The sequence below is a fragment of the Harpia harpyja genome, chromosome 19 (genome assembly GCF_026419915.1).
Source record: "Harpia harpyja isolate bHarHar1 chromosome 19, bHarHar1 primary haplotype, whole genome shotgun sequence".
Classification (NCBI taxonomy): domain Eukaryota; kingdom Metazoa; phylum Chordata; class Aves; order Accipitriformes; family Accipitridae; genus Harpia; species Harpia harpyja.
Window position 1 is genome coordinate 17,281,739 of NC_068958.1, and position 27,907 is coordinate 17,309,645.

The 27,907-nt window shown below is 52.7% G+C and overlaps 2 protein-coding genes and 1 long non-coding RNA gene across 11 annotated transcripts; 2 read left to right on the top strand and 1 right to left on the bottom strand.

The window, feature by feature from the left end:
* The first annotated feature begins 7,216 nt into the window (after window positions 1–7,216).
* Window positions 7,217–14,969, top strand: TMEM9 (transmembrane protein 9). 4 transcript variants are annotated; one of them, XM_052814250.1, is made up of 6 exons: window positions 7,217–7,299; window positions 9,662–9,763; window positions 10,196–10,287; window positions 10,732–10,840; window positions 11,356–11,487; window positions 13,676–14,969. In XM_052814250.1, the coding sequence occupies exons 2-6, from the start codon at window positions 9,668–9,670 to the stop codon at window positions 13,823–13,825; spliced, it is 579 nt and encodes a 192-aa protein (XP_052670210.1). In that variant the 5' UTR covers window positions 7,217–7,299; window positions 9,662–9,667; the 3' UTR covers window positions 13,826–14,969. The 4 variants fall into 4 exon arrangements, with proteins under 4 accessions (XP_052670210.1, XP_052670209.1, XP_052670208.1 ...); XM_052814249.1 differs by lacking the exon at window positions 7,217–7,299 and adding an exon at window positions 7,306–7,763; XM_052814248.1 differs by lacking the exon at window positions 7,217–7,299 and adding an exon at window positions 7,770–9,568.
* Window positions 14,970–15,000: 31 nt separating this feature from the next.
* On the top strand, window positions 15,001–27,715 carry LOC128154120 (uncharacterized). Of its 2 annotated transcripts, XR_008239250.1 has the most exons (3): window positions 15,001–15,132; window positions 25,207–25,332; window positions 25,916–27,715. It is a non-coding gene; the product is annotated as an uncharacterized LOC128154120 (long non-coding RNA). The 2 variants fall into 2 exon arrangements; XR_008239249.1 differs by lacking the exon at window positions 25,207–25,332.
* On the bottom strand, window positions 16,289–26,876 carry LOC128154117 (alpha-1,6-mannosyl-glycoprotein 4-beta-N-acetylglucosaminyltransferase-like). Of its 5 annotated transcripts, none has more exons than XM_052814240.1 (4): window positions 26,634–26,876; window positions 19,022–19,159; window positions 18,574–18,721; window positions 16,289–17,536 (listed from the first exon to the last, which is right to left on the bottom strand). In XM_052814240.1, the coding sequence occupies exons 2-4, from the start codon at window positions 19,133–19,135 to the stop codon at window positions 16,392–16,394; spliced, it is 1,407 nt and encodes a 468-aa protein (XP_052670200.1). In that variant the 5' UTR covers window positions 19,136–19,159; window positions 26,634–26,876; the 3' UTR covers window positions 16,289–16,391. The 5 variants fall into 5 exon arrangements, with proteins under 5 accessions (XP_052670200.1, XP_052670199.1, XP_052670202.1 ...); XM_052814239.1 differs by lacking the exon at window positions 26,634–26,876 and adding an exon at window positions 23,462–24,480; XM_052814242.1 differs by lacking the exon at window positions 26,634–26,876 and adding an exon at window positions 23,381–23,458.
* Window positions 27,716–27,907: the final 192 nt, after the last annotated feature.

A 27,907-nucleotide genomic window follows, 5' to 3' on the forward strand; every position in this document is an offset into this window, starting at 1 on the left:
CACAAAGGCTGCTCTCAGTGTTTGCAAGTCCCAGCAGCGCAGATCACCCATGTTTCCATAGCAAAGGCAAGTACTTCCCTCCACAGACTTTCTTTATTCATACAGCCAGAGGCTGAATCTTGGTCTGCATTACACACCCCTTTTTCACTGAGCCCAAAAGAGCAATGGAGGGAAACATGATTTTTGGCTCACTCCTACTGCTCATGGGACCATTTGTTACACAGAGCCAGAAGCCTAGAACAATCCAGGGCAGGTCTCAGTGAGGTGGAAGCATTCAGTCGTGGTGTGTCATATCTGCACAGGCCACTCCTGTCAAAAAATACCACTTGGAACCTACTCTTGAAAAAATCCTGACCAAGCAGAAAGCCACCCCAGCAGTATTGCAGAACAGCTTCTGTGCCCAGGCCCTCTTTTGTCTTCCCTTTCAAGCAGAAGGCTCTCTGACAAGTACAGAATGGCTCTTTGACAAGTACAGAATAACCTGCTTTCCAATCAGTGTCTACTTGCAGGCAAAAACTGTTAATTGCCTCATATAGTCTTCTGTCAGCAACATTATCCCCTCCCATCCTGCTGAGACTGGGACAAGGGATTGTCCTCTTCAGTGGCTGCAGTGGGACATGGAGAGGGGGAAGGTGAAATATAATATGAAAAATAATATCTATGGCAGCAAGCAAGGCTAACTGAAAAGACGTAAGGGAAGCAGGATTCCAAGGAGAGAGGAATGATGGGGGAGGAAAAGCATGGAGTTCTCTTGACAAAGGTCCAGGATCATTTTAAAAGGGCCCAAGAAATTATTTTTTAAAGTCTATTTTTAATACAACCTACATGTGTGATGAGAGCACTGCCTGCCACACCGCTATCTTATTACTTCCAAGATTAGCAACAAAAAGATTAATTTAGACAGGATGGAATATTTTCTAACAAAAGTGTCACTGCCTTCTGGGGAGCAAGTCTGACCTGAAAAGATCACGTACAAGGAAATCCCACACCACAGGCAATCCCTCACGGATAGGAGTCCCCCAGCTGGAAATACAACAGTTTGGGTTAATTTCAGCACAGCTGGGGTGACTGCTGATGACATCATGTGACTGTAATATGTCACTATAATTGATCATAAATATATGTACTCCACTACAGCTGACAACAAAAGCTGTGGAGACAGGAGTGGATTAAGCCTACACTCCTGTTCTCTGAGGAAAGTTCAGCAAGCAGCTATTAAATACTAAAATGAGCCCATGGTCTTTGGTTCCGGAAGTTCCTAAGACACAGACAGATGGACCTATGAGGCAAACCAAGGACTGAATCCTTGTACACTAGCACGGCTCTTGTACCCTGCCCTACACATCACTATCACACAAAGAGAGAAGCAGGCTATTTGTCTAGATGCTCTGATGTGATGCCATATAGGTATATTTATGTACTTGTACCAAAGTGACTGGTGTAATATGGGGAGCCTTCAAGAGCTTCCCACCTGCATGTCAGTGCTTGCTTTTCTGGTTTACATTTTAATACCTCCAAGTAATATAGAAATAAAAGGCCTATGATTACTCCCTGTCTCTTTTCCAAGGGCTGCAAAACCCACTGACAAACCCTCTCAGCCCTCTCTAGTGCTGATCCACACAGAAGATGACAAGCTACTATAGCTGGAGCCTCTATTGCCCTCCTCCTTCAGGATCAGCCCTGAAGTGGGAGGCAAAACTCCCATCCACATTGATGGATACATAGGGATGGCCCATTTGGGGACTCTCAAATTAAAAACTGATGGCATAGCTGAGAAGACACAGCATTTGGGTTGTACTGAGGGAACTTGCCCACTTATTAACATATTTGCATTCTCTTCTTTGCCAGAGAAACTGAGCAAATACTTCGGTTACACTGAAAATTACCTCCTCCAAATGCAACCGAATCATTTCTCCAAGTTGCTACTAACATTTCTGGAGAGCACCCTGCTCCAAGGGAGCCAAATACAGATAGGATCATACAACCACAGCCCCCTCCCAGTCCCACCAGCTCTTTCACATGCTGGAAATTCATCCTGCCCAGGGGTCTCCACAGAAATCACTTCATCCTTTCCAAAACAGAGCAGCTGTTTAGCAGCAGCTCAGCATGGTAGGCCAGAAGATGACGAATCCCGTATCCAGTTGAGACTTGGGAATTTTTAGGGAAACAAAACCCCAGCTGTGTAAGTTGGAAGAGGGCTGAGACACCTGGCCCAATACTGCTGCTCCCAAAACAGCACCAAGCAACCCTTCCAAACCACGGGGACTTGTAAACTGCCCCCAAAGCAGTGACCTCTGGCAGGAAAGACTTCCTTGGTCTCGCGTGAAGTATTTCCCCCACTCTGAACCAGAAGGAGGGATCCCTGACTGTCAGCCCAGCTCAACAGCTCTTAGCTGACAAAGTTTGCAGGAGTAGATCACAGCATGAGGTGGGCTGGGATGACTGCAGCCCAGCAGGAGCATGATCTTAGAAGGTAAAACCAAGCCACCACAGCAGGCCTGATGCCAATAATACACTTAGGCCTAAATGTTCCAGTGTTTCATGCCATTCCATCAAAAATCTTGGAGAAACTTATTTTTGGCTGAACCAGGTGTCACAGAAAAGAGTGCCAACTGCAGTGTTTCTCTGCTAAGTCAGGAGGAGACTTACAGTGAAGCCTGCACAGTGCAGAGATGGGTACAAAGCAACCAAACAGCAAAGGACTGTCACCAGAGGCTGCAGCCACTCAGTCTCACAAACATGATCTATCACACCCAGCCTGATTTTATTGCTGCCCCTCTTCCCTCTCATCACATACACATTAGCAGGAGGATAGCAGGAAGGGTGTCACTAATTCTTCACAGCCATCTATACACCCAAATGTGCTGTAAGCGCCACCTCTGTAGGCAGTGCTCTACACTGGTGTCTTAGAAGATGAAAAACAGTTAGGTGTCTGGCTCTGCAAAGTCTCTATCTGCCCCAACTCCATAAGAGCACATTCCCCTACCCCTTCAGATGGTGGCTCCAGCAGATGAGGCTACTACTTAAGCTCCTGTGTGGCTCACAGTAGAGCTGCATCACCACACAGGCTCACAGGCTCCAGGACAGAGCACTGGCTCTTGAAAAATAATTCTGGCCACAGAGAATTCCCTTTTCCCTCTAACAAGGCCTCTGTTCTTTACTTGGGAAAGCACACCAAACTCAAGCAGAGTGAAGCAGTGTGGACCGGTGGCTAGAGCACTGCCCTGGGGTGTAGCAGATCTCTCTCCTAGTCTTAGCACTGCAAGAGGCTTGCTGAACTTGGACAAGGCCTCTCTCCTCAGCTGTCCTGTTTGTAAACTGTGAATATTTAGACTGGAAATGGTTTTTAATCTAGGGGCAGAAGCAGCCTACAAAATGGTTAAATGCAGCTAAGGTGGAGAAGCATGAGTCAAGCCCTTTGGGACATAAGTCATGTCTGGGTTGTTTCCCCCTTGCCACCCCAGAGACACCCTGCCACCAACACTACGAGGCTCTTCACCATCACACTTCAAGGTGTGAGTGAGCAATTGCTGCATAGCTGTGAGCTATGAGACCCAACACCAAATTCCATGGTCCAGATTTATCCTTTCATGGCTGTTACATCAATGGTTGTTTTCTAGCGCATTCATCCCATGGGAGGTCATGCTTGATCGAGGGTCCTTCACAACGCCAGCCTGTCTGTGCATGACCCAAGGACACATAGTGACATTGTATCTCCTGGGTTATCAGAGTCCAGCATGCTGGGAAAGCCGCATCTTCTGTCAACCCCCCCACACACACCAGCTGCTCCTGCCTGTGACTAAGTTTGTCCATTAACATATGATCAGAAATCTCTAAGTGGCTTCTACATGTCTTTTTAAGATCATCAGGTCTTTCATGCTGAGATCTTAACGCACCCTCACAAGCAGTCCTTGTGATCCTCACAAGTTTTTCAGTCACCCTCACAGAAACCCTATAGCACTGCTGCATATCATTTGATTGAGGAAACTGAGGCATGTCCCCAGAAGCCACTTCCTTGGAGTTGTAAGGGAGCTGACAGCAAAAAGAGAAGAAGAATTGCTATTCCTTGGTCTAACCAACCATCCCGCACAAGGAAGAGAGCTCAGGGAGGTTGGCCCAATGCCCAAGCACCCTTGCATCCTCTCTTGTCAGTTTACAATTCTGAAAGCATTTTGCAAGCAAATTTCATTTTGTGCTTAATACAAAGACCAGATCATTTTGTTGCAGGTGAAGAATGAAGTGTCTTCTCCCTGAATTATAGGATGCCTTACGATATTTACAAGTCAATCTGTTTGTTTACAATTTAAAATAAATTGCCCTTTAAATATCTGGCAGCTGATGTGACCCCATCGCTGTGCCGGAAGAAGGTTTACAGTGTAGTTGCTAACCGTTTCCAGAAAGAACAAGGACAAGCTGTTCTTGTGTGTCCTTAGCCGCTGGTCATGTTAACAAAAATGCCACCTGTCCTTCAGAAGCTGACACCATGAATAGCAGTAAGGACTAATTACATCGGTAAGGGGAGAGTTCAGGGCATTAACAGCAACACCTGATGCATTTCCCCTCTTATACATATTTGTGTTTCTTTGTTTCCTGTGCTGATCTCCGATTCCCTCTCCCTCCATGCCAAATGAATTGTGTTTGGCCTCTATTCCCAGGACACTGCCTATGGAAAGCTCCTCTGAGGCACTTCTCTCACCTGTCTGCTGCCAACAAAGTAAGAGGCAGAAATCGGGAATGAACAGCCCCTCAAAGTCATTGCTAATCCTGCGGTCTCCAAAGTACGATGAAGCCTCTTGCCAGACCACTGTGCAAGTCACAGGTCTCCGCAGGTGAGTTTCAATAGCTAACATCAACCCAAATTATTCAGAATCCAGGGCAAGATCTCTAAGGATTCAGGACCCACTACCAGAGCTATGTTTTTGAAGGGACCTGCATTCAGGACACCAAGAAATTGAGGAAACATGACCACATCTGTTGGGTCTGTAGAGCAGTGCACTTACGAATGAGGACAAGGCTGAGCAACAGGTAGGGAGAAATAAAGCAGCAAATACTGCTCCCTCCAGCCAAACTCTTCTTCCACTGCTGCTGGGCTTTAAACACAGCGACAGGGATGACATCCAGAAGATAACTGAGCCCACTGCGTCCGAGTTACCTGGGACAGACAAAAAGGCTGCTAGACAGGGGGAAAGCCAGCAAGAAAGGGAACAGAAAATGGTCTCCTGGTGTGTGTGAGATCTCCCTCCCATCACTACAAAGGAAATGCACACGCAGCTAACCCTCCCTTCCGAGAAATCAGAAACAAGCCTATTGAAAAAGGGAGTTGAAACTGAAATGCAACTTTCAAGCTCATCTTGTATTTGGTGGGTCTGTCTTTGAAGCACCCACCTAAAAAACCTGATCCCTGCATTCAGTGCCTCAGCTGTCTGGGCCATTCCTTTACTTACTCCAAGGGATTGCTCAGTGTCTTGTCACCAGTTCAGGCTGCTTCCTCCAGGTGTCTATCCAGCTTACTCCAGCCCCACAAGAAGCAGTGATATGTACCTTTGGGCTGCAAAAGAACATAGAAAAACAGACTGCTGTGACAACAGGCATGTCGGAAAAGACAAAAATACCTCCTCACCAATTGTGCTAGGAGAGTTGGTAACATAAAATCCCGGTGGTCATTTGGCTTTTAAGCCTGTAAAAACTCAGTCATTTGACGACATTGACGGTGTCCCGCAGCCAGGCCTAAGGTTCTGCTCTGAAGTGAGATCTGCAAGTTAGCACCAAAGAGGTTCTTCCGCTCAGCAACGCTGGAGTAGGAGGAAGGAATTAGAAGTCCCTTGTGCATCTAATACCCAGGATTATTCTCATGGAATATTTCCTTGGATCAGTCCAGCTGACGTAGGCCACGGTCCTGTAACAGACTCCAGCTGAGTGTGGGGGGAATGCAGCCGCGGCAGGGTCAGGATTTTACACATTACAGCAATGTGGTGAGAAAACACTTTTACATCAGTAATTCCCGTACCTGAGTCCATGGAGCAGTGTGGGACATTTTAAAGGCTGGCAGCCTCCACAGTCTATACATCCTACAAACGCTAAACCAAGCAGTCTCAATCAATTTACTCCTAAGAAGTTAAAACTATCTATGCCAGACAGACATTCCCGTTTGATTTACACATATTTCTGGCTGAATATATCTCATCTTAGTCTTCTCATTTTTATTTTCATCAAAGAAGCCAACTCTGCCAGGACTGGAAACACCCCTCCCACGACGGGCATTTGTTGCAGACAGGTTCCTGCCACCCAGGCGGGATGGGGCTGCAGGGCCGCATGGAGCAGCCCCATCACTACACAGAGACACGGCCCAAAAATGCCTCCCCGCGCCCGGGCCCACCCCAGGCAAGGCACCAGCCGCAAGGTTCCAAGACGTTAAACCAGAGGTTTGGGTCTCTTTTTTTTCCCCTTCCATCAATGGATGCTTTTTACCTGAAAGAGAATTAGGTCCTAACTTTATCCAGCGCCACAGACATAAAGCCCAGGTAAATCAGCAATATGCCGGAGTAAGCGGAGAAGCAATTCGACCCACCCAGCTGCAGAGCAGAGCTTCCCGGGGAGCTGCCACAGGAGCAAGGCCAAGGTTATTTGCACACCTGAAGTTAAGAGTGCAGCCACAGAAAATGGGGCAAAACCAAGATACTTTTAGAGCCAGATTTCAGAAATATTCTCATTGGCCACACACAAGACTCCATGGCCCTGGAAAGGCACAACATTCTTCTTGGCACGCTGATGGAGCAAAAATGAGTCATTGGTTTCTAATACAAGAAATTGACTGCAGACCCGCAGCCTTTGAGCCTAGCGGATCGTGAATATCATTTATAACCATACATCAGCCAAAAAACACAACCAAGGGCACCGCTGTGGCTCGGCTTTTCCCCTTTGATGGACACAGCAACGTGAACGGTGTGGTGAACGGTGGGAGGCCAGCTGAAGGGAGAACGGGGCCCAACGAGGGGGGAGCCAGGCAGGAGCTGCCCCAGGCCAGGTCCGCCTAACACCGCCCGGGCACTCCCGGGGCCGACCCCGCCGGCTGACGAGCGCCAGCGACCCCGTCCCCTCAGCTCTGAGGGGCGGGAAGGGGTTGCGGACCGGCTCCTCAGAACCCGGCCGGGCGACTTGCCTTCCGACTGGCCGCGGATACTGCCTGTCAGCGACGTCACCCTCCGCAACCAATGGGCGCGCAGGGACCGGGGCGGGGGCGGGGCTTGCAGGGGCCGGGCCCGTGGGTGGCGATTGTCGCGCACCGGCGTCGAGGGGCAGGTAGGGCCGGTGGGGGCCGCGCTCGGGGCGGCCTGAGGGGAGGCCGGGCCCGGCCGGACCCGTTCCCGTCCCTGCTCCTCTTCCCGCCCCCCCGGGGCCGGGCCGGGCGGGGCCTCGCCGAGGCGGGGGTGTGGGGGAGCCCGGGGGTCGGTTGCTCTCCGGTGGCGGCGGCCGCCTGGATTACCGGAGGCATCCCGGGGCCCTGGAGCGGGGTGGAGCTGGGTCGTGGGAGGCGCTGAAGGGCTGAGCACCCGCGGCCCTTCGGCGGGAGTTGAGGGGTCGCCGCCGAGGGAAGCCCCGCTCCTTGAGAAGGAGCCTGCTCCTTGCGTGGGACCGGGGGTCGGAGTGGGTCGGTTCAGTGTCGGGGGTGGTCAGAGCACGGATCCCGGGGTGGGGGCAGTGGTGGGCAACGTGTCGGAGCCGTCGTAGATTTAGTCTTAGAAGGGCTCCAGGTGATGTGAAAGGTGAAGAGTTTATTGGGGGTGCTCCCAGGGAGAAGGGGCGCAGGGCAGATGCGTGCGGTTGTGCTGTGGGCCTCCTTTTGGGGGGTGGGGGGGTCATGGCTGGGGGCTGCCAGGCTCCTCGGTCACGACCTCCAAGACCTTAACTTCCCTCTCCTCCACTGTCATTCACAGCGCTGTTGGGTTTTGATCCAGATACAGATGCTTTTAGACAGATGGCTGCTGTAAACTTGGGTGATTGTCTGGAAAACAACAGCTTTAAGGCATGTGTGCAAGTGCCCCTTCGAACGTACGCTGTCAGACTTGGAAAGAATTAGGAGTAATTGCCCTTTGCGTGGCCGCTGGTGTTTTACAGTTCATGATGGGTGGACTCTGTCTAGGTGTCATTCCAAGTTTTTATTTTGTTGCTGGCAAACATGGTATAATAGATCACGTGTTTTCCCCTGCTTTTATTAAAAATGACAGTTATGAGTTGTTTGGATGATCTGAATTTAGTTGAGCAGGCTAAAACTAAATTCCAGGTATGCGCTCCATTGTTGAGTTGAAAATTCAAACAAGTAGTAGTCCAAAAACACTTACAATGGGGAATGTGCACTGTGCGGCTCAGATAAGTCATATGTTAACCAGCATTTCTGATGAAGAGCTAAAACCCTGACGTGCAAGGGTGTCTCCAAAGAAAGAACCATTGTTTGAGGAGGTTTCTGCTAATTGGGGTGCAAAGGATTAAGAAATCCTGCAATAAGCCGATACGACTGGAATGTATTCTGATGGTTTTTGGCAGGTCAGCTTGTTAGAAGTGGCTGGTGTTTTGTTTAGATAAAGAGGAGAGGAACTTGGTGTTTGTAATCCATAACATTAATTTTTAGAGTGTTGACATGAGATAAAGCAAACGGTGATAGAATATTCGAGTGATGTAAATACTAATGGAATTATGTTAGGTAATACAGCATAAGTATCTGGAGTTAGCTGTGGGATTACATGTGCAGTGTGGAGCTCATTAATGAAGGTGTAAATTACCTTCCCTGAATAAAGCTGTGCTGAAGTGGCTTTTCAGAGCTCTCCCCAAGGTGGCACCACGAGGCCTGCTGTGCCTTTTGTCTCCCAGTGAGCTGCCGTTGCGAATGTGAATGCTAGCCTTGTTAAGACTAGCTTTGCTTTTTGTGGCAAAGAATATGAGCTCATGTTCTTTTGGATTTGTGCAAACACATGTCTCTAGAACAACTTTATCTATGCATATGTAGCAAAAGGCATATAATGAATTCACCAGGCTAGCAACTTGAAATAATTTTTAAAAAATAGGGGTTTACTGAACAGGTATCTTGGGGTAAAGGAGGTTTAGGAATCAGTAAATATTCCACTCCCTTCCTGTAGTTCATGGCTTGTGAGAGAGGAAAATATGCTGACCCCTTCAAAAGCAAAACTTTGACTATCAGAAGATGAATGATTTAAAATTTATTATACAGTACAGCAATGAGGCCCAGTGGACTTCCTTAAGTCGCTCTTGGTGCGGTGTTTTCCTCATTCTGTATCTTTTACTGAGCAAAACTGTCAGTAGCAGAATACCTGTTGCAGAGCTCTGCAATAGTAAGAGAGTAACAGGAGGTTACATGGAGTTGCAGAAGTCAAACTGTAAGGAAGTCAGCAATACTTTTTTGCAGGACTGTGGTAGTTTGGACGTGTGGCTCTGGATGGTGGAAACTTTTTTGATAGGAGTGTTTCTTGGGATCTGTGTAAAGTGTTTCCAGGAGTTTTTGACTGGCATCAGCCTTGATTTGGCGATAAATTTCTACTTCCTGGGCAAAATAGAGGCAAGTGGGCCAAAAAAGAAAGCTCAGACTAACTCATTCTGGCTGCATTCAGCTGAGATCCTCTCTCCTGGATGTGAATTTTTGTTTCCTCAGGCTTCCATGATGTTTACCCAGTGCACCCAGAAGTGTGTGAGCTCCGTGCTCCTGATTGTGCTGCTGTGCTGCATCCTTCCTCCTCCAGCACAAGCCAGCAAGGTGAGTGAACAGCTTCAGACACAAGCACTGAACCATGTGTGTAGTACAACAGAAACAAAAATGGCAGAGAAGCAACTGTTTTTCTGTGGAAGTTTGCAAAGATAAGGAGTGCTATAGCAGATATGCATTTATCATATGTAGAGCTGTGAATGTACGTGACAGTGGCCTCTGCCCTGCCTTCTACTGTGTTTTGAAGTTTGCATTTTAAAATTTATTTGAAAAGTACCTGGTGTCTGGAGCAGAGGGGCTCAAGACATTTTAAAACTGTGAAGTTATTGATGTGAAAGAAGCAGCGCAGGAGGAGGAGACATGGTGTGAAGTCCTCTCTCTCGCAGAGAATGTTTTGCCTTTTCCCACACCCCTGGCTGGTAAGGGCAGCAGACCTCTGCACACATGTTCACTCACTAACGCCGTCTGCTCTTGCTTCTGCAGAGCTCAGAGGACATCCGCTGCAAGTGCATCTGTCCCCCGTACCGGAACATCAGTGGGCACATTTACAACAAGAATGTGTCGCAGAAGGACTGGTGAGTTGTGGGTTGAATCCGGAGGGATCAGTCCATGAAAGCCAATGCTCTGGAGTTTCCAGCTGGTGCTAAGGAAATAATTCCCTGCCTTTGTATTTGCAGAGGAAGCCGTTTTGGTACGTGATGTTTAACCCAGGCGAGGGGCATTTTTTGAACAGAGATTGAGGAATCTGGGAGGCATGATTTCTTAAGCCACAGCTCTCAGCAGATGTAGGGTGTACCCTCCAGTCCCCTTCACCTAGACCGGATCCCTGCAGAAGGCACTTGGACAGTCTGTCTCGGGAACTTTGGGCTAGCTGAGCTGCGAGGGGAACTCTTAAAACCCGATCAGTGTTATCAGCCTGACAGGAAAGCTGGGACACCAAAAAAGTCACCCCAGCATCCTTCCACAGAGCTTTGGTTTCACCTTGTCCTGTTGCTGATTTTGGTTTCTTTGTGTTGCAGCAACTGCCTGCATGTTGTGGAGCCAATGCCGGTGCCAGGGAATGATGTGGAGGCCTACTGCCTGCTGTGTGAATGCAAGTATGAGGAGCGCAGCACCACCACCATCAAGGTAATGGCAGGTCTGCTCCCTGTGGCTGGCTCCTTCTCCTTGCCATGCCACACCATCCCAGGCACAGCTAGACTGGTGGGTTCCTGGAGAAGAGCCCAGAAAGGGAAAATAAAACTATCACAGCTAGTACATGGTGGTAGTGCCAGGGGCACCATGTCTGAGTCAGGAGGGCTCCTGGCAGTGAGGAGCAGGCTGCACAGGAGCCCAGTCTTCTTGCTGAGGATGTGTGACAGTGCCAGGCATCCCTGACTGGGGACCCATCTTGTTGGTCTCCTTTCACATGCAGCATGTGTCCTAAATTGGCACAGTGTGGAGAAGATCAGCACATTTTATACAGTGATGACACTTACATGTTATCAGCCTTCCTGCAAGTGCAAGAGACTTTCTAGTGAGCAAAATTAGAACGAGAGAAGAGGTCAGACATCAGAGGCAGCTGTGAAGGGAGCTTCCTGGCCTCTGTGGTGCTTCTTATCTACAATACTGATCCTTTTCCACTGTGCTGTCCTTAACTGCAGGTGATCATCATCATTTACTTGTCTGTGGTGGGGGCACTGCTGCTTTACATGGCTTTCCTTGTGCTGGTGGACCCCCTGATCCGGAAGCCAGATGCTTATACCCAGCCCCTGCACAATGAGGAGGAGAATGAGGTGAGGCTGTGCTGCTGGTGCATGCAGGGTGCACATGGGTAGCTGCGGTCGTGGTGGAGACAGGGTGGTAGGGTGACAAGAGAATTGCTGACAGGGAAATAGAGTGACCTCATGCTTGTCCCCTCTGATCCAGTGCGAGACCAGCGCTGTTGCTTTTTGGGCATTTGCCACAGGTAAACATTTATACTCAAATCTATGCAGATCATGCTGAAGCACAAGGAAGTATTCAAAGTACAAGTTGTGTGTTACGAGCCCAAGAGAAGACCTGTCCTCTGGGGCAGGGGGTGGCTTTTTACCAAGTGGCCTGAATTTGGTATGTCTGTTTAGATGAAACCAAAAGTTAAATGGTTCCTGTTTGTGCAGTGTCCTAGGCGTAGTTACTTGGTGGTGAGCTTCCAGGGAAGGATGGGTTTAATTATTTGCTGAAACATGGGGCAGGCCTCTCTTCTAGATGCTTAAAAGAGTGGCCTCTAAGGTGCTGCTGTTTGACCCTGTTCTGGGGCTAGGCCCTCTTGTGTCCAGGCTCTTGTTCCTTGTGCTTCTCCCCAGAGCAGAATTTCACTCGGATCCCATCTTTTGGGGGGACATTGGCATACAACGTCTTGGGCAAGAAGGTTAGGACCCAGCAACAAAGAAGGAGTATCAGTATCTCTCTCTCTCTCTCTCAGATTTTGGGGGAGGACAAATTTCGTGCTGCATGAAATTAATGCAATTTCAGCATCCACAATTTTTCCCCTTGGGAGAGAGGCAGTGCTTTAGGGTGAATGATCGGGCCTGATTCCAAGGGGGATTTCGGAACAAGAGTGCCCTGACTTGTGAATCTTTTCTTCTTCCCCTGAGGCTTCCCTTCTGTTATAGGGAAATACAGGAGACTGAGATGGGGCTGGTCTCAGAGAAGGAAGTGTTAGAGGCAGAGCTGATGGCTGGTGTGGAGGAGTGGAGTGGCTGCACACACAGTGATTAGCTCTCATGCTTGATTGCATCTGTAGCTCATGCTCTGTTTGCAGGATGCAAGGGCTGCCCAAGTCTTGCTGCCTGTTAGTGCAGCGTGTGGCTCTGTGACACAGCTTTCCCCATGGCGCTCTCAGTTCAGACATGTGCGGTTCAGCAGGGCGCAGTGCTAGACAGAGCTCTTTCCTGGAGCTGAGTTCCTTTCCTTGGTGGAGCCCCAGGGCTGTGCTCGAGCATTGCCCCAGCTGCCGCTCCAGGCCCCCGGCTGCTAGGAGGAGACTCATGAGGAGGCCTTCCCTAGCAATTGGTGACTCTGGATGCTAGTGATTAGCTCAGTCACACTTTGAGAAGGGAAGCTGCAATGTTTGAAGATGCTCTCCTTTCCTAGCCTCTGAGAAAACCACTGGATCAGACTGTCCTGTTTATACTTTGTTGTAAGTACAAACTATTTTGCCCAATTCTTTCATACGCTGATGTAAGCGAGGAGTAGCTGCTCTGATGTGCAGTCTGTCCATTACCTCCATCTGCTGAAAAAAGGAGGTCCTGCAGGAGGAGATGAATTGTATCCTAAAAGTATGCTTTTGCTCCACTGCTCCACAGCAATAATTCAGATTTAGATCTAGGTACACACTGTAAATGCCTGATAGTAAGTGAGGCTTATCTTACTCCAGTGTGCTGGACTGCAAACTCTTTGGGATAGACCTTCTCATTGCCTTGGTGTTTGTGTGCCACGATGGATCCCCATCCAATGGGCCTTCTGACATTACTGCAGTGTAAATTTGGTTGGTTGGAGCAGTCTGAACAGCAGGCCTGGACAAAAGTCTTGCAGCACCATCCGAGAAACAGATGAGCAGCTACTGTGTAAGCTAGTGTGCTGAGGACAATGGAAATTGTTGGCCCAGTTTCAGTGGGGTGATGCTGTTTGCTTTAGCAGTGTGGCTCCTTGCAGACCTCCTAGCAGTGGATTTCCAGCAGGGGTTTAGACGTAGTGTAGTTCCTCTCCTGGAGGCTTTTTATTTGGGGTCTGTGACTTTACCATATGAGGTCCCCAGGAGCAAGCTTTCCAGCTGGAGTTGGGGGGCTGGTGTTGAGGACCTCTAAAAGTGAGGTTCTTCATCAGGACAACTCAAGCCTTGAATTGCTCTTTCAGTTGAAATTTCTCCCAGAGTCAAGCTGCCACCTTCTATGTTTGGGCTGGGCATGCCTTGATATCTTTCACCGTTTCTTTCCATTGCAGGATGCTCGCTCCTTGGCCCCAGCCCCCACCCCATCTGGTGCTAGAGCCAACACAGTGCTGGAGAGGGTGGAGGGGGCCCAGCAGCGCTGGAAGCGCCAGGTGCAGGAGCAGAGGAAGACCGTTTTCGACCGCCACAAGATGCTGAGCTAGATCTTTGCTGAGCTATGCGCCACCACTTCCCAAGAGACAAGGTAGCTCCGCTGGTCGAGACGGACAGCAAGTCATCCTTCAGGACATCCGTGGTGTTTGACTAAAAGCTCTAACCCTCTCTGATTTACCGTCTTCATAGAGAGAAGCAGACCAAAACGCTTGCCTCTGGTTTTGTCCCCTTGCCCTTTACCTCTTAGCCCAGAGGCTCCTTAACCCTTGCCTGGCTGAGATCTGTGCCGATCGTTAGCCCCGTGGCTGCATGTAAATGGTCGGTCATATGCAGTGCTGCTGCCCGGGTTCACCGGCTGACTCGAGTGGGGGCTGCAGCTCCAGCATGCTGTGCTCGGCTGGACCCTGCGGGCACCACTTGCTGGGACTGAAGTCTCTGTCAGCCCACCCTCGCATCAGAGACAGGGGTCTCAGTACAGAGTGTTGGAAGCTGGCTGAGTCTTTCTGAGACAAAAATAGTGGGATAATTTTTATGTGGGATAAATTATGTGCCACTCCTCCAGGATGAAGAAGCCTTCTCCAGTTCGCACCGATGTTAAGCGGGTGTTGTGGTGATGAAACAAGTGTATTGCACTGGAAGGAAGAGGAGGGGGTTCCCTGCCCGTGGTCAGCTGCTGCTTGCACTTACCCTGGTGTAAACAGAGTGGATTTCCACTCTCTTCAGTGGAATCTGTCCAGATTTACACCAGCATAACCGAGATTGCAGCTTGTTTCTGTGTAGGTGAATATCACAAAACTGATCAGTACGTTCACAAGTAAAAGACCAACAACAGGTAAAAGGTTGATTTAAGTTCATATCTTTTCCTGCTTTAGCAGTGGATAAACATACTGGGGAGAAAGCTTTCTGTTTGTACCCATGCCAGTAAGCCTTGATGCTCTCACAGTGTGCTCAGGAGCATTTGTGTCCCAGAGGACGGGGGCAAAGGCTCTACTGGAGCACTGTAAACACTTGTCTCGGACTTGGGGCCCTGGAAAGGGGACACTTGTGCTACTCAAAACACTCCGAGAGCTCTGACTGTACTTGGGCTGTTTGGAGGAAACTGAGGTGATTCTGCAATGTGTATATTTATAACGTCAGGAAAGTGCTGGAGTTTATCATGTAGCATCTCTCTGTATTAAATGCAGACAAAGATCTGTTACATGGCTGGCTTTTTTTCAGGGGAAAGTCCCATCATGCCAGGTCTGGGGCTCCCAGCACTGAGTAGCTGCTCTCCAGGCTGCCTTCCAGTGCCCAACAGGCAAGTTGATGCAAGACCTCAAGACTGAGCTGTGGTTACGGCACTCAGGTGTTTTGGCAGGTGGGTCCCCTGGCACTGGTTTGTACTTGTCTGTGCTCAGAGGCTGACTGTCTTGCTCCAGGAGAGCTGGGCCTAAAACACTGGCAAACCAGAGCAGTCCTGCTTGGCACAAGTTAGCGACAAACTGCTCCGAGCTGTCTCATGAGAAGGCCGAGCAGATTGGAATTCCTTGTTTGTTGAAAGCTGAGGAATTGTTGCTAAAAGCCTAATTGGGAGAGGCACTGGTCACCGCCTTGCATGCTAGTGCCAACAGCTTTTGATCGAGCTGCCCAGCAGAATCCAGCCCTCCAAGCTGATCCTGCCAGACAGATCCAAACAGAAGCTTTTTGGGGGCTTTGTGCCTGCAGCCTGCGTGTACCCCAGTTACCCTTCAGCACCTTGCTGGGCTAAAAAGTACCCAGAGCTTCACATTATACTGAGGTCACGTTTTCCTTTACCCATCCTTGTTCCGTGGTGCTCAGTTGTTGGACCTTTCTCCTCCTTTTAGAAACCCCATCTTCCCTGTCCTTCCCTCTGGGTGTGAATCCCTCATGGACACAGGGTGTGGTCCCTGGGAACTGCAGCCCCCCCCCCCCCTCCCCCGAGAGGGTGAAAACCTGTTTGAAGGGTCTGAGCACAAGCAGCAGCTGGATGAGAGCTGCCGTGGCTGTCGTGCAGGGACTGAGCTGGTGTGGTGGGTCCATCTTGTGGCCGGTGCCCCTCTGATCAGCACTGAGACATCAGTGATCACCAGGGTTCCTGCTCCCAGTGACCAGACCCTGATTCTAGAGGGTGAGGGGTTTGGTAAGCAGCACCCCCATACCTTTCCCTGACCCTTCCCAGGAACAGCTTCAAAAATGCCATAGGAGAGGAAAAAAATGCAGGTTAGAAATGAGGAGTCAGTGGGTTAGAAAACTCGGATGCGGAAGGGATGGTGTGGAGAGGTTGCAAAAAATGCCACTTCCTGATTAATTATTTGGTTTGTTAATTAGCTGATTAGCTTCGTCCTGTACACCATCCTCCCTGGGAGGAAATGTTTTCTACTGCCCAGTCTCTGCTCTTCTCATACCACCTGGGCATCCCCCAAGCAGGCGCAGTCTGGTGGGCCCTGCTCCTGGCCCCATCCGTGTCCCGCAGCAGCACCTGCCATCCCTCCAGAGACAGGCGGCAGCAGCAGTGGGAGTCAATAATTTAATTCCTTATCAAAAAAAGGGAGTGAGAAAAATAAAGGACCTCTTAGTACAAAATCCAGCCGCTTTGGCAACCTGCTGCAGCTGTGATCAGGTGCCTGCCGTGGTCCAGATGTCGATGCTCTGGATGATGAGCCACTCACTCTGGTCCCGGGTTACCCGGATCCTCACGCACTCCACAGGGCCGGGCATGCCCCTCTCCAGTCCCCGCTGCTCAAAGGTCCCCTTCTCAAAGGTGCCCACAGTGGTGTAGGCAGAGCAGTCCCGGCCATCAGCCTGCCGCTGCCGGCCCAGCTCCAGAACCCCCGCGCGCAGGAAATCACGCTGGCGCTCATCAGAGCCTGTGCGCACCCGGACACGGGTGACGCGGGCCGGCTGGTGGAAGATGATGGAGAAGACACTGCCGGCTGCTGGGTCTTTACCCCAAAAATACCCTTCTGCTGTCCCGTAAGCCTTGAGGGGCTTGTAGTTCTCAAAGACGGACATGCTGGTGAACAAGGCCGCTGGCGGGTTGTCCGGAAGGTCCAAGGCATCAGCCTGGAACTCATCGTCCTCCAGCCGGTTGATGGTGCCCTGGAAGGAGGAGTAGAGGCCCATGTGCTGGAAGAGGGAGGGCTTGAAGCGGATGACATCCTTCTGAGTGAGCAGGAGGCGGAAGTGGACCAGCAGCCAGTCGCAGGGCATCTCCTGGTAGAAGAGGAGGAGGAAGCGAGCCAGGCGAGGAAGGTCACTGGAGCGGTAGAGCTTACCGATGTAGCCCAGCTTGGAGAACTCAAGGGTGGCCCAGTTGGAGCCTTCCTGGGAAGCCAGTGCCTTGCGGATGGCCGTCAAGAAGGACTTGGCGCACCACACGTCATCCTCAATCATCAAGTAGTAGGAGGAGAGGTTGGCGGCAAAGGCAAGGAGGAAGGCATAGTCCACGTTCTGCTTGGACCTGAACCTCACCCGCTCCTCTGGGTCGTTATAGTTTCTCTTGAGGCCTTCCAGGGTGGGGTAAAACTCCTGGGGAGTGTGGATAAGCAGGAGCTGGCCCAGGAGGATGTGGTGAGCAAACTTGTGGGCAATGTTGGCAGCCACGTGCATGTTCCATCTTGGGTCTGCATCGGCCAGGTGCACCACCACCACCATCTCCTGCAGCTCCTCCTCTGTCGACTGCTTGAAGAGGGACTGGAGTGTGGCTGGGAGGTAGTAGCCACGCGGCCGCTGCACTGATGCCAGTCCCACTGCCAAGAATTCTGCAAGGCAAAGGAAAGGCATTAGCAGGCTGAGGGGTGACCTGAGATGCACCACGGTGACATTTTTCCCTGCAAGCCACAAGGAGGGGGCTCCAAAAAGCTCTCTGCATGACCAGCCAGCACGGTTACTGCTATTTATGGCCCCATGTCCAAGGCCAGCAGGTCCTTTCTGAAGGTGAAGCCCCCAGCATCTCAGGAGGTGCCCAAAATTGGCCCAAATGGCAGGGAGAGGACAGGATAAGTAGTCAGGGACTCCTCTGAAGAAGAATATTTGGGAAAAACACCTTAAAAAAAAGCCAGACCTGGGGAAGGAACAGTGCAGAGACAGTCTATGGGGCAGGGATGGTTTTGTGGCATGGCTACACATCCTGGAACCCTACTCCAAACCTTGCAGAGATGCAACCACACTGGGATGAGGCATCCTTCTGCCCTGCCCACAGCCCAGCTGTGGCTGCAGTTGTTCAGCTTTGCTGCAGCTTCTCTTGCTGCTGGTCTGTGCAGCACTGTGCACATACTGGACCTCTGGTTTCAGCATGGGCTTGTGTGGGGCTGCCCTAAGCTCCCTCCCATGGTCTTTGCATGTGAATTGTTCTTCGTGCACCTGTCTAAGAGCTTGACCCCCATGTCCCACACTATATGGTTGTGCTGGTGGTCCAGCCCCACCATCTCCACCTTCCTGACTGGAGAGCAGTAAACAACCCCAGGGAGATGGGATCTCAGCCACCCTCCCCACAGAGATCTGGGAAACCCAGAATGCCTTCTGTCACCCCCAGTACCAAGGTGCAGAAGCATGGACCATGCTTGGAGCACAAGGACCTTCCTCTACCCCTCCATCTTCCCAGGAGGAGCAGCAAAGGGTGGTTGGGGGAGGTCACCAGGTATCAGCAGGTCCCTCATCCCAAAAAGGTTGGAAGCAGACCCCACCCCACCCTGGCAGCAGCAGTGATGGAGCAGGTCCATGCTGGGACATGCAGCTGCAATGGGAGAGATGTGCAAACCCGGAGTCCTGCTCAGTCCGGGGTCCCAGAGCCACTCACTTTTGTGGGGTGACAGGGAGCCAGCCAGGAGATGGTAGGAGACATTGTGGAGTGCAGACAGGTCATCTGTGTCCCTGAGGATGCGCTGGGCTCCTTCTGGCTGCAGCATCTGGAGAACCGTGGCTGGGGCCAAGCCCCCAAGTTCCACCTGGATGGGAGCCGCAGGCAGCCAGGTCAGACCCCAGAGCACAACGGACACACGTGAGCAAGGGGGAATGACAACAGGGGGACCCAGAAATGAGGGGGAGCCCCTGTCCTGCCCTCCCACAGCTCCTGGATCGGGGGGGAGGCCCAGGTGCACAGGGCAACCCCAGGGAGAGAAGACAGAGCTGGGGTTTGGGGGTGATACGGTGCAGGGAAGGGAGCAGAGCTGGGGTGGGGGGTCCATGTGGGGACGGAGGATGCTCCAGTGGCCCCTCCAGTGGGACATCACTGGTGGGGGACTCACCTCCAGGGGATCCTGTTCCTGCCAGCTGCCCCCCTGGAGGAAGAGGAGGAGGAGGAGGAGGAGGAAGGAGGCTGCGAGTGCAGCTGTGAGGGAGCGCTTCAGGGAGCATCGCATAGCACCAGGCCGGCACGCTGAGGCCTGTAGGAGGAAGGGGCACGTCAGGTCAGGGTACAGCCCGGGGAAAACCACCATCCCCTGGACAGGACAGTGGGGCGGCACCTGGATGCACCCCCAGGGCTGACCGCTCTGCCCAAGGCACCCAGGGGTGCGCACCCAGGGGCAGCCATGGGGCATCAAGAGGCACCCACGCACCATCCTCTTTGGGCAGGCAGGGGGAGGACACCCCAACCCAGCCAGGAAAAAAGATCGGCCGGGTACAAAATCCACCCCACCAGCCCTGCCAACATGCCCGGGTGCCCTGCAACGCTCCGTGCAGCGGTCCCGGAACTGGAGGCAGAAGCAATGCAGGTGACGCACGCCTCGGGGAAGGCTTTCAGGTCAGGGTGCTCCTGGCACCCCAGGAGCAGTCACCAAGACCTCGGGACTTGGCACCAAACCCTGGGAAATGCTCAGGTCTCAAAGGAGCCTGGGCTGCTCTTCCAGCATCACAAGGCCGAAGCAGCTCGTCCAGCCTTTCCTGCCTGCCCTGCTCCCCGTCTGCCTCCTGGCAGCCACCACTGCAGCCGTGCTCACCCTGTCGCAGCCACGTCCTTTGCTCAGTAGGACAAGAAAGCCATCCCCACGGCGGGGGGTGTGTCACCTTCAAGGAATTTGTACTGCCCTTGAGATATTTTACCTTGTGGCAGAGGCGTGGCAGAGGCGTGGCAGGAGGCTAAAAGGCTCCTGTGTTCACCTGGGCTTTTTCCATTATAAATATGACCATGTCTGCCCTGGAAGAGAAGAAACTGGAGACTGAGCAAGTGCTCAGTCCGGTAGGGCAGACACAGTCAGTCAGCCCCATCCAAACTGCTTGTTGGCTTGGTCAAAGTGTCTTTGAATGCAAACATGTGGAGGAAAAGCCCTCCTAAGCTGTATAATAAAATGCCGAGAAAGCTGCCAGCCTTCCTGAATGAAGGCTGGGCTTTACTCAGGACTTCTCCTTAAATACCTCACTGCATCAACTGCCACTGATGCAGCGGACGCTCCCAGCCCACCCACAGTCCCCAAACAGCAGAGCCGGTGCAGCACCTCTGTTGCTGCTGCCCTGGAGCGTGTGCAGGGCTTATTTTAAGAAGAAAACCCCGGTTTTCCTGCTCAAAAGTCCTTTGAGGGGGTTGTTAGCATCTCAACAGGGCAGTGCAGAGCAGGTTCCCCCAATGCAGCAGCCAGTGCCGTCCTTGCCGCACTGACCTCACCCAGGAATGCTGCTCATTACTCAGAGATAAGCAATTAAAACAGAGCTAGCTGCTCTCTCCCAGGGAGGGTTGGGCTGAGCCATGGCCTTAGTGAGACCCATCTCAGCCAAGGAGCTTGAACCCAGCAGTGGCTGAGCTCTCGTTATTGCTGGTTCTTCAAAGCACTCAGGGGGGACAACAAGCTCCTGGAGCTGCTTAAAATCTCTGTCCAGGTCACAGCAGAAAGTGGGGACAATTGGGGGTGCTCACTGCCATGGGCCAGGCCTATGGCCAGCTCTTCCCAAAGTCCCCCAGCCTCTCCTTCCCCTGCAGCGATGGGGGCACAAGCAGCTCGCTGGCTTAGCGGGGAGCAGCTTTAGGGACCCATCCTGAGCCACAGGGACATCACACCCTGAAGGTGAATTTCTGAGCCCAGACCTCCACAATCTGTGGTGCAGCACCGAGACCATGGGTTGAGCTGGGAACGGCAAGGCTTGGCAGCCAGCCACATGCTGGGCTGGGCATATTTATACTCTTGGTGGACAACGGTTTTTCTGGCTGCCGGGAGGGTGTCTGGCTGCCAACGGCCCATCCTGGATGGAAAACAAGGTGCTGCTCAGCACCCCCAGCTCCCACGGGCAGTGATTTCGTCCATGGAGCAGGAGCAGGGAGCCCGTGGGGAACAGGGAGTTGCACACACCTCACCCCTCCAGCATCGCTCTGCATTGCAGGCTTAACAGAACAGATGGTAACAAATGCTGCCCCATAATTAGCCCCCTAATTGGGCTTTTTATTTTTGCCTCCATGGAGAAACAAAGCAGCGCAACCAGATGGGCACAACCAGGGCCCACACCACTGGGATGCAGCATCCTCTCAGCTCCTGCTCGGGGTGCCTCCACGGAGCATCCCTTTCCCCAGTCCTGCCCCGGCACCTCGTGCACCTTCCCCACAGCTCAGCACCCCACTGGAGATGTCCCCAAAAGCCACCCCCCCATGGGGACATTGGGCTGGTAACCAGGAGCATCTGGCTGCCGAGAGCCGCTCGCCCGAAGCCAGATAAACTCCTCTGCTTTGTTAGGAGACTCCCAGCCAAATGGGCTGCGTGACGCAGCAGCCATGAGTCAGTCCAGCAGCGGAGGGGAAGGAGAACAAGTAAATACACGGCCTCGGTCCCACGAGGCTGCGAGGAAGGGCCGGATGCTCTCCGCGCGCAGGCGGCTCCAGCTGCTTCCTCCAGCACTGGGGAGAGCGGGGCTGTTTGCACAGAACAACCAGAGCTCACCATCCCACTGCTAGAAGCGCCTTTCCACACTGGGGGAAACTGAGGCACAGAAAAAAGGCTGTGCATCACCCAGCAGGGTAAGCACCAGGTCTCCTGCGTCAAGGGCCAATGCCCCTCACCCCATCCTGGTGGGGGTTCCGAGGATGGAGAGGGGCAGGGTGTAACCCAGTGCCAGAAATCGCCGCTCGCTCGAGCGGAGGACATGGCAAATAGTGGCAGCAGAAGCGCAATGTGCCCAATGGGCAAACAGCGGCCATTCAGGGCTGCGTGGGACGGGGCACTCCTGGACCCCCTGGGAGCCAGCCCGGGGTCTAGCCCCACACTCTGGGGGTGTGTCTGCTCCAAGGGCTGTCCCGCAGGGAGGAAGGGGGGGAAAAGCTGTGTTTCAGTAGCGCAGGACTCTGGGAGCCAAAGCTTTAGGTCAACCCAGGTCTCCTACAGCCCCACAGAACAGGGGGGGTGTCTGCAGGCAGCTTGGTCAGGGGACACTGGGGTCTGATCCGGTCCCTACAGCTGACAGCATGGGGGCACCCAGACCACCACCCTGCCCTCACCCCCCCCAGGTGACCCTGGCCCAGGGCACCCCTTTCCCATGACACCAGTGAGATGGCTCATGCCCAGCACCACTCTGGATGCACCCACCAAGGCAGCAGAGACTTACGGGGTGCACGGAGCCCGGCGTGTGGGTGCACAGCAGCAGCCAGGCAGCCTCGCTGTCTTGCCGGGGTGCTCAGCCGGGCAACTTCCCCCGGGCTGGCCAGACTCTGGTTTCTCTCTCGGCAAAGCCCCACCCCGAGTCCTTGCCTGCCTCCTGCAGAGGAGGAGCGTCTGCTGGCATCCTCTGCCCCACGCCGGTGAGCGCTCGGTGAATCAGCCGGGCTGGTGGGGACCCCGGGCTGGATGGGGCGAAGGGGCCCCAGGCCCACTGCGGGAGTCAGGGCAGCCTCAGCCTCCCCCCCAGACTGGGCATCCCACAATGGCACTGGCTGTATCCCACCCACCTGCCATCTTCATTGGCAGCCCCAGTCCCCCAGGCAGTATCAGACTCCCCCGAGGGCTCTTGCCAAGCCCCAGCACCCCAAACTCCCGTGCGAACCTGCCACTTCGGTGGCACTGAGGTGAAAACACACTGTGTGCTGAGCCAGGAGCCTGGCGACGGAGCTGTCTCATCTTTTCACCCCCGTTTATTTTCCAGCCCTTTTGCTGAGATGGCAGAAACCTCCTGGGGCTGCTGAGCCAGAACCGCACTCCCAGCACCCTGGGCCAGGGCAAAGCTGGCTGCCAGGATCCCACCCGGGATGCACCCCACAGGGGCACCACAGTTTCCCCACACACCCCAGCTCCTCGCTGGAGTGTTGGCCATTGCAGCCCTGGCTGGGGACGAAGCTCCTTCCATCCCCGTCACCCAATGTGGGCCACGCAGGGCCCTTCCCGTGGCCCAGTTTGTCCCCAGCTTCTCCACCCTCCAAGCCTCATTCCTCTCCCACTGCTTCCCTTCTCCAGCCCCACAGCGGCAATGCAGCCCCAGAGCACCCATGACAAGTCACCCAAGAGCATCGCTTGCACCCAGCTCAGAGCCAGGCACTCCTCTTCTCCTTCCAACACAGCAACTCACCCGCAGCGCCCAAACAGAGAAGACGACCCTTCCCTTCCCTTCTATCCTATCCTATCCTCCCCATTTATCCACATGTAAACGTTGATCCCATTTCCCTTCTCTCCTTGCTGTCCTGAACCTTCTCCTACCTTTGGAAAGGCCCCAACGTCTCTTCTCAGGCTCTGTCTTCTATAAATCCCCCACAACGCCTTCCAGCCCCAGCTCCTCACCGTGTGTTCAGATGGAATTGCTAGCCTGACACGTCTGCGAGGACAAAGGTGGCTGCGGAAGATGAGGTAGGGCAGGAAGCAGGCGATGGCACTTGGAGGGAGAGGAAGAGACGCCCGCAGGCTTCCGGATCCGCTGGCTTTTGCTTTTCCCATGCTGTTTGATTTTTAAATCCTTAAATTCCCATCATGGGATGCCAGTGGCTCTGTCCCCACAGGGTACGAGGGAGCTCAGTGGGGATGCCCTGCCTGCATCGGGGCAGTCCAGTATTTGTAGCCAGGCAGGGGCTGGAAGATGCTGGGAGGGCCAAGGGAGCTGGGACAGTGCAACCCAGCAGAGATTTGGTGTTTAATCGCACATGGTAAGGAAGATGTGGGGCCTGGTGACTCACGTGGGACGTCAAAACAACTGGCAGCAGCTGCAGGATGGGCAGGGCTTTTCTTACCGCAGATGCCCCATGACCCCCATCCCTGCACAGGAAGGAACTGGGGCTTGGTCCTTCCTGCCCTCGTGGGAAGGAAGGGGAGGGGGGGGGCCACAGCACCCAGCGCAGCCCTGGGGTCCCCAACGCTCATGGGTGCAACAGGCAGCCCCGCCATGGAAACATGCCTTTCGGGAAACACACAGCACTGCTACAGGGTACAGCAGAGCCACCAGAATCCCCCTTTGGTCCCCACATGCCATCTCAGGGTGCAGAGCTAGGGCAGAATTTGACCTTCTCCAGGCACATCCATGAGCCCGTCGGAGCAGGAAAGGAATCCCCAGCCAGGACACAGCCCCTGGTGCCCACTGCGATGTGGTCCTGGCTCCTCTTGCCCTCCAAGCAAGTCCCGCAAGCCCAGCCTGAGGCAGCCTATCCCGTCACACCCTTGTGCTATAGGGAAAATCCCAAATGCTGGTTGGAGTGCTGGAAAAGGGCCCCTCCACCTGTCCCCCCCCCCGTGAGGGCCACAGCACAGCCTCATGACCCAGGCACAACCGGGGCCCTGGCACCCAGAGCCGCTTGCAAACCTCCCTCTGGCCCAAAATCTGGTGCTCATACTCTCTGCTCGTTGACTTATTATTTTGCCTGGGGAATAGAGAGGTGTCTTAAATGAGGCTAAAAGGCACATTTTTGCTTGTTCTTGGAATAAACTGAAGAAGAGAGAGAAGTCCCAGATGCAAAGGCTGTTTCGAGAGGGGCATGTGGCCGCGCAGGCACAGACCCAGCCCAGGGGGCCAGGGAGGACCAGTCTCCCCAGCTGGGGCCAGAGCAGAGCACTGGGGTGGGGCAGGCACAAGGGGACCCACCGCAGGTACTGGCCACCTTCCCCAGAGCACCCAGCCCTTGCCCTGCCCCAGCTCAGCTCCCATCCGACACCTGATCCCCAGCAAGGAGAAGAGCAGGATGAGGCCAGGGTCATGGGCAAGCCTCCATGTTTCCCCTGGGGAAACCGGAGAGCGAGGCCGGATCCGCTTACAGCCCCTTCCATTATTCAGGAACCTGAGCATGACAAAGCAGAGGTAAACCAGGGCCCCATGCAGCAGGGAGAGCATAGGGGCTCCAGCCATCACGATGCCCATCTGGTGCTCTGTTTCCACACCACCGGGGACCCTTCTGAGTCATGTCCTACGGGAAAGAGTGATTATCTTACACCAAACCACAGCTCCTCCTGCCTGGAGCCCTGGCAGGGACCACAAAGACCAGTTGTATCACAGCCTCACTGCATCCCACCCTGGAGAACATGGAAAAGGATTTTTTTGGCAGGCAGCCTTCAAGAGAGGCTGGGCTTGGGGGACACAGGGTGGAAACCCCCAATGCTTGGGGCTGAGGTCTGGCCAGGAGTCACTCACGTCACTGAGCAAACCCCAACGTGGAGTTCCCGGGCTCCAGGTAAGGGAGGAAGGGGAAACCAGGGTGCCCTGCAGCTCTACACGTGGGCAAGCAGAGCCCACCCTCTGCAGCATCCCCACTGCCTTACTAGCCTCCCCATGCAGATCACAACAGGTTCCTGATCCCTGCCAGTGCTGCTGATCAGCACAGCTCCATCACTGGTGTCATTGTTAAGGTTTGCTACTTGCAAAGGAAAAGATTGAAAATTGTTCTTCAACATTTTATACATTTCAGCCTTGAAAAAGGCTGGCATGGGAGAGGCACCTCTTTGGGTTAGGGGCATCTGTCCATATTTAAATATCTTCATTTGAGACCAGCAAGTCTGTTGGTAGCAGGAAACATCCCATCCACCTGCTTCCTGCCATTACAGCCTGTGCCACCTGCTCCAGCTGCACCACAGCTGCCCACGGAGAGTTACAGGGCTGAAAGCCGTCTGCCATCTGGAGCGGGTGCTGCTGGAGTACCTCTGCCCCAGAACATTAAGCACATCCTGGACATGCCACACGCCTGATCAGAGCATATTCCTGCCTTCACAGATGTCAGAAACTTGCAGCCCTAAAATTTGTTCTGTATTTCTTCACAGAAGCAAGAGCAAGGCACGGGGTGCTGTGCCTGTCCCCACTCAGCCGGAGCAGCTCTCCGCAGGTGAGGGCAGAGCTTTGGACAGACTCCAGCCTGCTCTGTCCTCCTGCCAGACAGCCCTGAGGTGGACAGCAAACATCTCTGCCCCCACCCTCCATATCTTGTGCACAGCGCAAGCATCAATCACCAGGCACGTGGCGCTGGCATCATTCTGCAAAACAGGAGTTTTCAGGGTAAGTATGCTCTTCAAAACACCTCAGAGTCTGCAGAAAACAGGCTGATTAAACAGACACCTCCCTAGCAGAGCGTACACCGGCCAAGAAGGAGCCCCTACCCAAGACAACAGATAACTGAGCAAGCTGACGATGTTTCAATTACTAAACTCCAGTGGAGAAACCACCACATCACCGCTGAGGACTTGTCACCAAGTTCAACAGTATTTAACCCCACCACAAAATGAAGACTGTTATTCACCCATTGCCCTGGAGCAGCTTCCTTCTACACAGGCACTGCCATGTGTTGCACAACACTCGGATGGAATGCTGCAGCTGCAGCCTTCGCACACAGCTCCACCGCTAACTTGCTGCCCTTTCTCTGCTGCACCACAAAGGCAACCACAACTCAGACCAGGCTCCACTATCATGGGAACCAGCTTATTATCACGGCACATTTTTCTTGCCCTGTATCTCTACTTTGACTAACCTAGTTTCAAAACTTACCTGTTGGCATCAACATGTGTTCAGCAGCAGCAAAAAAGGGAACTGCAAGGCAGGAGTTTTCCCAGATATGCTCGTTTGAAGTCAACATCACAGAGCCTCTAACGTGGATCCAAGTTTGGGGTAGATGTTCTTGCTGGTGATTTACAGAATGGCAGAGGCACATGCAAGAAATTCCTCACAGGCAGCTACACAGGGATCATGGGGTATTTGCATATTAAATTCAAACTGAGATGGCAGAAATCCCTCTCCTTCCAGAAGCTTCACTAAACATTATAGATGGAAAAGTGCTCAGTTACTCCTGCTTGAGACAAGATCTGATGTGAAATAGGACTGAGGAGCTAATCATCAACAGGCAGCAAAACTCAGCCCAGGGTTACTATTTCCACTGTTGCTCACCTGCACTCCAGTACCTCCTCTGCCTGCCACCACTCCTCCATGAGACCCTCGTCTGTCAGCAGCAAGATGTTCACCCGCTGAATTAAATCTCCAACCCAATTCATTCCGGACACAACAGACTGTGCTCTTCACAGGCCCAACCTCTATGCCCCTCTCCCTTCTCAGTCAACCCAGAGCCACAGAAAGTTGCAGGGCTGCTTCTTCCTCACAGGCATTAATTTGTTTAGTCAAAAGCCACATCACCGATTGCTGCTGGGCTTTCCAGTGTCAACAGGCCGACACTGCTCCACTACTCTTAGAAAAGACAGAGAGTCAAGTCCTTCATCACTGCTTCAGTTATTTTAGTTTATCCCCTCCATCTCCTCTCCCTCCGTTTATCTTCTCTGAAAAGCACCTTCTGGTTTTAAAGGTTTCGATCTTCTTTTCAAAGAGGAAACATCAGTGTGAGAACCTGGAGTGTCTTTACAGTCAAGAAAGACTTTTGCCTTACAAATCCTCTTTGAAATAATTCCTTTGTTTGATCATTTATGCTTTTTTCTTTCCCTAAACTCGTATCTGTTGGACTGTGAATTAGCATTATTGTTGATCACTGCTGCTTTGCTTACTGCTTCTCAGACACTGAAATACCACACTGTGTTTGAATGCAATCATGCTGCAATAAAACAAACATGGATTTTGTTTGTAAATTGTTTCTGGTCATATTAAAGCTGGAAAGCAAAACCTCCTGCTTCTTCCCGAACAACAGAAAACAGGACCACTTTCATTAGCACCAAAAGGATTTTAAATGAACAGTTCCAGGGACCTCCTTTCAAATCATAAAACGTGAATTTTACATAAAAGTGTGTTTACAAATAGTTTCTGCTTTACACTCAGCTCTG